The sequence below is a fragment of the Pecten maximus genome, chromosome 13 (genome assembly GCF_902652985.1).
Source record: "Pecten maximus chromosome 13, xPecMax1.1, whole genome shotgun sequence".
NCBI classification, from domain to species: domain Eukaryota; kingdom Metazoa; phylum Mollusca; class Bivalvia; order Pectinida; family Pectinidae; genus Pecten; species Pecten maximus.
The window spans coordinates 10,971,330-10,982,171 of NC_047027.1; the positions used below are offsets into that span (position 1 = coordinate 10,971,330).

Genomic DNA, 10,842 nt, shown 5'->3' on the forward strand with positions numbered 1-10,842 from the left:
CCTAGCATGAACTCTGTACTTTTACTTATGTCCTACAGTTTAACTTGTCAAATGTACTTGTGTACATTGCATTAAGTGCCCAGAATGTTCGGTCATTTGATTCTTACATATAATATATAGGTATTATACTATATGTATGTATATGTATATGTTGAAATGTATTTTGTAAATTAAACATTGTTGAATGTGTTATCAGCCTTTGATCTGATTGGTTTACACGTGTGTGTACTCTATGTAGTGCCTCTAAGTTGTACGTAAATTTACCCTTTCACTAACTGGCAGTTTCCGGCCGTAACAGGAAAATGGGGGCTCGTCCGGGATACCGTTTATGTTTATATATTATGCATATATAGATAATATGTATATTTTTTGTTAGTGGAATTTCTGTGTAAAACCAATCACTTTCAACCATGTTTAATGCAGAAGAATTCATGCAGAGTCCAACATTGGACAATTTAGCATTATTAAAGAAAGATGATTTGTTCTTGCTTGCTGGCCACTTAAACCTTGAGGTTCAATCTTCTATGAAAAAACAGAAAATTAAAGAAGTTGTAGTTAAATATTTTGTCGATAGTGGGATTTTTGAAGAAACCTTCACAGATGCTATGGCTGACCCTGTGGGTAAGGTAATGGAAGCTTACAAGGTAAGGTCTTTAGAGCTTGAGTACCAGTTCAAGTGTGAGGAGATGAGAATGGAGAAAGACAAAAGAGAATTTGAGTTGAAATGTCAAATGGAGCGTGAGGAGAGAGATCATCAGATTAAAATGAAGGAATTAGATCTCGCTAGTGTTAGAACCCAGCCCATTCCCTCTCAGAGTTTTGGTTCGAGTCAGTTCGACGCGACTAAGAACATTAGACTTGTACCTAAATTTCAAGAAAAGGAAATCGACAAATATTTCTTGCACTTTGAAAAAGTTGCCTGTAGTTTAAAATGGCCTAAGGATGTATGGACAATCTTGTTACAAAGTGTTTTACTTGGTAAAGCAAGAGAAATTTTCTCTGTAATGCCTGTAGAGCTTAGTGGGGATTATGACTATGTTAAAGAGCGCATTTTAAAGGCATATGAGCTTGTGCCTGAAGCATATAGACAGAAATTTAGAAATGCTAGAAAACAAGCTGATCAGACACATGTAGAGTTTGCACGCGAGAAGACGCAGATGTTTGATAGATGGCTTCGATCAAAAGATATTGGTCATGATATTGAAAAACTTAGGGAACTTGTGTTAATGGAGGAATTTAAAAAGTGTGTGCATAATGATGTCAAAAGTCATTTAGATGAGCACAAGGTGGACACTTTGAATCAGGCAGCCATTATGGCTGATGATTATTCATTAACCCATAAGCTAAGTGCTAAGGTTAATTACAATACTCCAGTTAGTAGTCAAGCTTCCCATGTTACAGCTAGTTCTATCAATAAATCTACTAAGTCAGGTCAAGTTGACAAGTCTGTAAATCAGACTAACAATGTACATCAAAGTACTGAGAGTCCTGTAAGGGTAATGACATGCGCATATTGTAAAAAGAAAGGTCATATAATGTCTGACTGTTGGTCATTGAAGAAAAAGGAAGAGAGAAAGGCTAAAGGTGTACAGCCTAACGCGTGTACCGCTGTAATCCCAAAAAGGAAAACAGCTAAAACCATGAGCCTGGACAAACACTGTCCTACTAAATCTAAGTCTGTTATGGACAAGATGAAACCCTTTCTATCTCAGGGATATGTTTCCCCTGAAGGTGAAGATAACAACAGGATTCCTATTACAATCCTTAGAGACACAGGGTCTTGTCAATCTCTGTTTTTAGAAAGCGCTTTGCCTGTTTCGGAGAAAACTTATATGGGCGCTGACGTACTGGTCCAAGGCGTTGGGTCAGGATTTATACCCGCCCCGCTTCACCAGGTTTACCTTGAATCAGACTTGGTGTCCGGGCTTGTTCAAGTGGGCGTGTTGCCTACTCTTCCAATGGAAGGAGTATCATTACTCCTTGGTAATGATTTAGCAGGTGATAAAGTTATTGTTAACCCTATAGTAACTAACCAACCTGTTAGTGAATGTACAGAAAATGTATTCGTCCAACCAACAGGAATCTGTACTAGGGCAATGAGTGCTAAAATGTTAGAAAATGAAGATGAAACTTCTGTTGCTGAATCCAGTCCTACTCATAGTAAGGAAACATGTAATGGTAAAAGTTCCAAACTAGAAGAGCATGGTAGTTTAAACAAGGACGTGCTTAGTCGGGAGCACCTGATTTATGAGCAAAATAGGGATCCAGAATTATTATCCCTTAGAGATAAATCATTATCTGGGGAAGAAAGAGACAAAGTTCCTGTTTGTTATTTTGAAAAGGATGGTGTATTGATGAGGAAATGGAGACCTCCAGATGTAGGTGTGGAGGATGAGTGGGAGGTGGTGTATCAGATTGTGGTACCAAAGGTATATAGGGAGCAGGTAATGTCAATAGGTCACGACAGCCCTATGGCTGGGCATTTGGGTGTCACCAAAACTTATAATAGAGTTTTGACCCATTTTTTCTGGCCTAAGATGAAAAGTGATGTAGCTCAGTACTGTAGATCTTGTCATATCTGTCAGGTTGTGGGAAAACCAAACCAAAAGATACCCTGTGCCCCTCTCCAACCCATACCAGCCTGCGATGAACCTTTTTCGCAAGTTATTATAGATTGTGTAGGTCCCCTACCTAAAACTAGGTCAGGAAATGAATACCTATTAACTGTGATGTGTGCATCGACAAGGTTCCCAGAAGCCATTCCTTTAAGGAATATAAAGGCTACCACTATAGTGTCAGCATTGACAAAATTCTTTACATTAGTTGGTTTGCCCAGATCTATACAGTCTGATCAGGGCTCAAATTTCATGTCTACTGTTTTTCAGCAGGTGATGTATCAGTTAGGTATCCAACAGTTCAAATCCAGTGCGTACCACCCAGAGTCCCAAGGGGCACTTGAACGTTTTCACCAAACTCTTAAAAATATGATACGCACCTACTGTTTGGAGTATGAAAAAGACTGGGACACTGGCATTCACATGCTATTGTTTTCGGCTCGTGAATCGGTTCAGGAATCCCTGGGCTATAGTCCATTTGAACTTGTATTTGGTCGTAAAGTCCGTGGACCTTTGAAACTTCTGAAAGAAAAATGGTTGGAAGAAAGCACCGATACCAACCTTCTAGAGTATGTCACCAATTTTAAACAAAAACTGGTCAGGGCTAGGGAAATAGCTAGTACAAATTTAAAGGCTAGTCAGAGGAAAATGAAAACTTGGTATGACAAAAATGCTCGGAGTCGAGTATTTGAACCTGGAGAAATGGTATTAGTTCTGTTACCGGTGCCAGGGCACTCCCTACAGGCTCGTTATCACGGACCTTATGAAGTAGAATGTAGAGTAGGAGAGCTGGATTATGTTGTTAAAACTCCAGGGCGTAGGAAAACTAAACAGCTATGTCATATCAATATGTTAAAGAAGTATGTTGGTCGAGATGACCCCATGAATACCAAAAGTGTTCCTTGTGCTATAGTAAACCCAGAAGTAGTGGAGAACAGTATTGATGATCAGGATATAGAACCTGATGATAGGGATTGTTCAGTTAGACTTAGGAACTCTGATGTTCTCTCAAACTTGGATACAAAGTTAGAACACCTGACAGTTGGTCAGAGAGAAGAGATGAAAGGTTTAATTAATGAGACCATACACCTGTTCCCAGATGTCCCTAATAAGACTACAGTATTGTTTCATGATGTTGATGTAGGGGAGGCAACTCCGATCAAGCAACATCCATATAGGCTTAACCCAGTTAAGGCTAAGATAATGAGTGATGAAATTCAGTACATGTTGGATAACGATATAATCGAACCTAGCCAAAGTGAATGGAGTTCTCCGTGTTTGCTAGTTCCTAAACCTGATAAGTCATTCCGGTTTTGTACTGACTTTCGTAAAGTTAATGCGGTTACTAAAACTGACTCTTTTCCTATGAAGAGGTTGCAAGATTGTATTGACAAAGTTGGTAGTGCAAAATATGTTACAAAATTTGACCTTCTTAAAGGCTACTGGCAGGTCCCTTTAACGGAGCGAGCAAAGAATGTCTCCGCATTCGTAACTCCGACCGGTCTGTATCAATATAAGGTCATGCCCTTTGGCATGAGAAATGCCCCTGCCACTTTTCAGAGGCTAATGAACAAGATGATAGCTAACCTTGAGGGTACAGAGTGTTATATAGATGATGTAGTTATTTATAGTGACACTTGGGAGCAACATGTGAAACAAGTGAGTGCGTTCATGGAAAGAATGAGTGAGGCAAATCTGACAATCAATTTGGTCAAGAGTGAGCTTTGTTGTGCGACAGTTCAATATCTAGGTCATACTGTAGGTCTAGGTCAAGTAAAACCTGTACAGGCCAAGGTTGAAGCTATTGATAAATTTCCAATTCCCAGTAACAGAAAAGAAGTTATGAGATTTTTAGGCATGGCAGGATTTTATAGGAATTTTTGTCCAAATTTTTCTACTGTGGCTTATCCATTGACCAATCTACTTCAAAAGAATGTGAAGTTTAAGTGGAATGCAGAATGTCAAGTTTCCTTTGAGAAGATAAAGGCTATACTTACCAACAAACCAGTGTTAGTAGCTCCTGATTTTGAAAAGCCCTTTACTATTGTTGTAGACGCTTGCGATATAGGTGTTGGAGCTGCTTTGACACAAAATGTTGATGATTTTGACCACCCTGTTAGTTACTTTTCAAAGAAACTTAATAAGCACCAGAGAAACTATTCTACGGTAGAAAAGGAGTGCTTAGGATTGGTTCTAGCAGTACAACATTTTGAATTCTATGTAGGTGGATCTGCTTGTCCGATCACTATCTTAACTGATCATAATCCACTTACATTCCTCCAAAGGGTGAAGTATAAAAATCAAAGACTTTTAAGATGGGCTTTAACCCTGCAAGAGTTCAACCTGGATGTAAAACATGTTAAGGGAATAAACAACAAAGTTGCAGATGCTCTGTCTAGAGCAGGTATTTGAATATACCTTCTATGTTTCTGAATAATGTAATATATATTACACAGTATGTTTATATATAGATTCATTAGATGTTGAGGTATCATATATATATATACTACTTTGATTTTTGCTTGTTATAATGTACTGATTATTGATATTACTATGTATAGTTTATACTTGCAAAGTTTTCATACAATTCAAACTTTGTTTTAAGGGGGGAAGTGTTATGTATACTAGAAATACATGGAGAGTATAAAACAAAATTCTATTATTTATATTTGTACTTCATAAATGATGTAGTGTAAATTGTGTACTAGATATAAGTCTACAATGTGTTTCCGATAAGTGTATGAATCCGCGCTCCGCATTGGACGTGTGTGTATCTTTCTTTCAATCCGTGCTCCGCATCAGTATACATGGACTTATGGGAAAATCACGGGAAAAGTGCTGTAAGAAAAACGCGCGGCGATTCCTGGAGATGCTGAGCGTTCGCATGGCGAGACAGGAGTTGGAAGAGGTGTTTGTGTGACAATATGAACCGTATTGAGGTTTTACTGTTGTATATGTGTTCAACAGTGATGGGTTAACTTCAACTTAACTGTAATCCAGTCATATTATGGCGCTGTAAGCTAACCAGTGAGAGCGTGAGGCTGGCCAGTTGATTTGGATAATAGAGTCTACTGCTGTATTGGGATTCGTCTGCCATAGAGAATCTTGTTTTTGCTGTGCTGAGATTCATCGGCCATGGAGAACCTTCTCAGGAATATATATTATATTGTGATCCGCATGTCTAACACGGGACTGGAGAGTTTGCCACCCTATACGTGAGTACAAGTGGTCAATTACCGTGTGTGGATTTGGGCCCTCGCGACTATATATACATATAGGCCATGTTTACTTGTTGATGACAGGAACGTTTTTACAATATCATGGCCTCGTGTCGCGTTAGTGACTCGCGCGCAATCATGCTTACCATTACGCGGAAGATTGATTCCTAGCATGAACTCTGTACTTTTACTTATGTCCTACAGTTTAACTTGTCAAATGTACTTGTGTACATTGCATTAAGTGCCCAGAATGTTCGGTCATTTGATTCTTACATATAATATATAGGTATTATACTATATGTATGTATATGTATATGTTGAAATGTATTTTGTAAATTAAACATTGTTGAATGTGTTATCAGCCTTTGATCTGATTGGTTTACACGTGTGTGTACTCTATGTAGTGCCTCTAAGTTGTACGTAAATTTACCCTTTCACTAACTGGCAGTTTCCGGCCGTAACACTTGTGACATTTAGACTTAATGAGTCTTGTTTATACTAAAATTAATATAGACACTCTTGCATTTTACAGGATATCAGTATACTTTTTGATTGGAATCAACATAAGGTAATTTAGAGATTTCCAATGTATGTAATGCATCCTTATATAGAGCTTATTAGGGTTACCTTTTCATGAATCACATTCCAACCAGATTCAATCAAGTAATGTAGTTTTCTTGTTATTCTCTTCGTAACCACATTCTTTCGTTTCCTGATGCACCCCCTTCTGCCCTCCCCTCCCTGATTTCTTCTTCTTTTTTGTCTATTATACTATCAAAATATATGTAACAGTGCCGTCCTACTGCCAGATTTATTAATAAGGAGACGAATTGATATAAGTACTTATGTACAGTCAAACTTCGATGTTTCGAAGTTCAAGGGACTAACAGAAAAACTTCGATACAGCGGGACTTCGAATTATTCATGGTTGACAATAGATCGATGTTTTCTTGATAATGACCATATCTGTTAACGTTACATGTCCTCAGTGTCTTCGTGTTGATCGTCGCCTGTCAGGCTCACATCGAAAAGTTTACTTAATTTATACCTCGAACACAACAAAATCAAAAAATTCTTTTCATTAATTATACCTAAGCATTTTATTAATTAAACAAAATATGTATCGGTTACAAAACACTTATATCGCGTTTAACAGATAAAACAAAAGAAGTACAATGCACACTTACGTAAGTCGTTAGGCTTTTCTGCGAAAGACACGTGCGTTTACGTTATGTGCATATAAAATACGGAATGCCGATCGGTTGGAGAATGCATGATTGAATGACAAATAATCGATTTACTTGGATATTTATGTATAAGTTTGAAACGTGACACTTTGAATATGAGTGAAGCCATCGCTAATTGTTTGTGTTTAAAATTGGTCCGGTTGTTTTACAGTTCCGTAAAATTTACTCACCGACCGCTGATTTCAATGGCGGCGGAGATTATCAGAGACGACCACCGAAATGTTTTACCGGAGTGATTAAATGTCATGGCTTCTAAATACACTTTTTGTCTATCAATTTGGTCTGATTATTGATAAACCCCATGACCGGGAGTGACAACACACGCTATGGTTATCCCTATTGTCACTCAGGGCATTTGGGGGAGAGGTGTGAAATCTTGCCGCAGGGGTCACGACAAACACCTGTCCAGTGGTCAGTACAGGTAATTTTTTTGTTCGAATCATGAGATGTCAATTACCTATAATATCATAGCTAACGGGTCATGAAAAAAGTTCGATACATCGAAAACTTCGATTTATAAAAATTCGAATCATACATAGTTTCGTTAGTAGTGTTATATAGTGAGAAAATTCGGGACCAAGCAAAAAGTTCGATACAGCGAGAAATTCGAATCAACGAAGTTCGAATCATCGAGGTTTGACTGTACTTGTTTTCGAATCCTTTTTGTTGATTTTTGTATTATTTTGTAACTGCCATATTTTGAATAAAATACTGTTTAAACTAGAAAAACAGCAAAGAAACCCCGGGAAAACCTTGTAATTTATTTCTTGAGTATTGCATTATTTGTTGATGAAATATACATTTCTTTACAGGCACTACAGTCCTACGATCAAGAGCTTCTATCATTTGGCATTGATTTTGAAAATTAAAAAAAATGATAAAAAAGAAAAAAAAAGTGGGCCTTCGTAGGATTCGAACTCGCGTCGTGATAAAAAGGGCCTGTTTCCAGTAATGTTAATTCTCCATAGGAGCCTGCCCCCGTATAATTTCTTATCTAGCTCAACTACAGTTTTTTTCTTTTCCGAAGAATAATTTTACACCTTTCCGACACCCAGATTTCATAATGTCAGTGAAAATGTATTTTTATAAAGTTGTCATTTTGAGCATCAAAGACATAAGGTCGTAAATAAAAGAAGGTTATCTCGAAATTGTAATTCGCAACATAGTATAAATTTCTTTTGATAAATATTTCCAAAACATCATGTTTATTCATAAAACATTAAACCAAAATTTTCTCGGATGAAAATGCACTTGCAGAGACACAATTATGAAGAAAAATGCCATAAAATTGCAATTTTCTCCCGTTATATAGTTTTGGATGCAAATTTCCATCTCAAAATCGGATAGAGCTTTACTTTTTTCATATGTGTACCAAAAATCAGCTAATTCCATGTGGTGGAACATTCTCATATCGCCGCCTGAATGTGGTTGTAAATTGAAAGAAAAGGGGAAATGAGTAACAACCTTGTCTGAAACCCTATTATATAGCTTATTATATACAAAATTTTTATATTGAATATCAGAGCGGATATTTTCATGACAGTTTTATGATATATAACGACTAAATAAACAGTATCGATATAAAGATTTACACTGAGGACACCCTGATACATGAATACTGTTCTATCTCAAGTTGTCCTCTTTTGAATTTTCTGATCGTGTGGCCTTGTACATTTATCCGTATCTTCTTGTCTTTGTCTAGACGTTTACGGAATCATTGACTCGACGCTAGCTATTCTTGTCTCACTTTCCTTGTTTTATTGTCCCATCTCCAAAGCGTTGTGGCTCTGTCAGGGTTGGGACCCTGACTTGTCTCACTTTTTTTGTGCCTGCCGACCACGCCACATCGAATAGATAGATTATCCATATGAAATACTTTATATTGTTCTAAGTAATCAATCAATTCTGCGCTTCTTGGAGGTATTGAATGTGATTTATTATATCGTCTTGTTATTTTGTGTAATTAGTTGTTCGTTATTAATCACACATTTTCGCATAATTGTACCAAACTACTAAGTATTAGCTGTTTACAGCAATCATCGGTGGCTTGCTATTTTGTTACTTTATCGACGCTTCATAAACCAATCGTTATTGTTTCAAGTTGGAGGGTAAATGTGTTGGAGAAGGCTGTCAACTATACTTCAAGAAACGTAGTGGCAATAAGAACAGAAGTGCACGCAATGTAAATAGTCCACAATATAAATGGCTCCTAGATACGCTGGTGCAACGAGGATTTATGTCAGCAAAGGAACAAGCACTTCTTTGCCAGAAGTGCTGCATGAAGTATCTTCGGAACAAAAATCAGCCTGAACATGAACCCGAGCAGAACCAGGAAATAGAGGAAGAAGACGACTCCCCGTCCCATATCCTGCCCTTGCTGACCCTTCATGATCTTTTGAATGGATCATCTTCACACAAAAAATGCTGTCTCTGTCTTGTTACCTTTGCAATAAATGGAACAAAATCATCAGTCTTACCAAAACGTGCAAGACATCACCTGATCTATTCACACAAACTGTGGTGCCCCACCTCATCCCGCGTCTGCTCCATTCACCTTATTGGTAACGACTTAGATCCGTCTACAGAGGTTGTCCTTGATGGTAGAGGTTCCTTGGAATCTCAGTTACCATCAAAATCGTCTGAAATCATTAATGATCTCCTAGAAGTGTCGCACGTCCTTTCACAGAACCAGTCTGCGTTTGCAATAAGCTTTTCTTCTCTTGATGACTCGGCATGCATGGCCTGGACAGGTTGGTCCAAAGATCAGTTCCTCGAAATCCACTCGCACTGTTCCCCATATCGTTCATCTGGTATATATACCAAGACTACACACGATGCTCTATTACTGTTCTGGGTAAAACTGAAAACCGACATTTCCTGGAGTCAGTGTTCTTCTCTTTTTGGAATTTCCAAGTCAAGTGTGTCCAAAACTTTCCACTCCATAGTACAGGCATTAGACACATCGATAGTCCCACAATTTCTTCACAGTTGCTCGGGCACAATACTGTCTTTTCAGAAGCATTTTTTGGAGATAAAGCCACTGCCATATTAGATGGCACCTATATTTATATCCAGAAAAGCTCCAACCACAAGCTCCAGAGAATGTCCTACTGTGGCCAGAAGAGGAGAAACTATCTCAAATTCATGAGCATCGCCTTACCAGATGGCTACATTCTGGACACAGTAGGACCATTCACTGGCAGCGAAAATGATGCTACAATTACAAAAAAAGTCATGGACAAGCTAGCTACTTGGCTACAACCAGATGACAATGTTGTCGTTGACCGAGGTTTTAGAGATGTCCTACCAGTTCTCGAAGCCTCTGGCCTCAATGCCAGCATGCCGTCATACCTGAAACCCGGTCAAAGTCAACATTCTGACGTCCAAGCAAATCTTGACAGAACTATCACCAAATCGAGGTGGATTGTGGAATCCTATCATGGTCGTCTGAAACACTGGACGTTCTTCCGAACGCAATTGGTGTCTAACAGCTTTATCAATGTCATCGAGGCTTTGCTTCGAACCGTCACAGCCTGTCGGAATGGTATTAGAGGACCGATCTACCAGAGATCTCCAGAGAGAGATGCCAAAGATAGGCTAATGGCTGAACGTATTAAGGACCGTTTGACAACACCGAATGGTTTAGCTCAGAGAGTCAAGACAGATCCGGATCTATCTAGACGGGCAAGGTCCGAGTTTGTCAAGATGGATGCATCTTCCGTACTGTTTCCCCGTCTCGGTCTCGATTACTTGAGAACCATT

At 38.4% G+C, this 10,842-nt stretch overlaps 1 protein-coding gene across 1 annotated transcript; it reads left to right on the forward strand.

The window, feature by feature from the left end:
* Nucleotides 1-410: 410 nt before the first annotated feature.
* LOC117340424 lies at nt 411-5,535 on the forward strand. Its single transcript, XM_033902186.1, has 2 exons — nt 411-5,019; nt 5,324-5,535. Exons 1-2 carry the CDS (start codon nt 411-413, stop codon nt 5,533-5,535), a joined length of 4,821 nt encoding a protein of 1,606 aa, XP_033758077.1.
* The last annotated feature ends 5,307 nt before the right edge of the window (nt 5,536-10,842 follow it).

What these genes read in the sequence shown, in the direction of transcription:
- LOC117340424 (XM_033902186.1), top strand. Translation starts at nt 411, where the DNA reads ATGTTTAATGCAGAAGAATTCATGCAGAGTCCAACATTGGACAATTTA. An exon ending in AGATGCTCTGTCTAGAGCAG is followed by an intron (nt 5,020 to 5,323) that starts GTATTTGAATAT and finishes ATTGTGTACTAG; the next exon opens with ATATAAGTCTACAATGTGTT.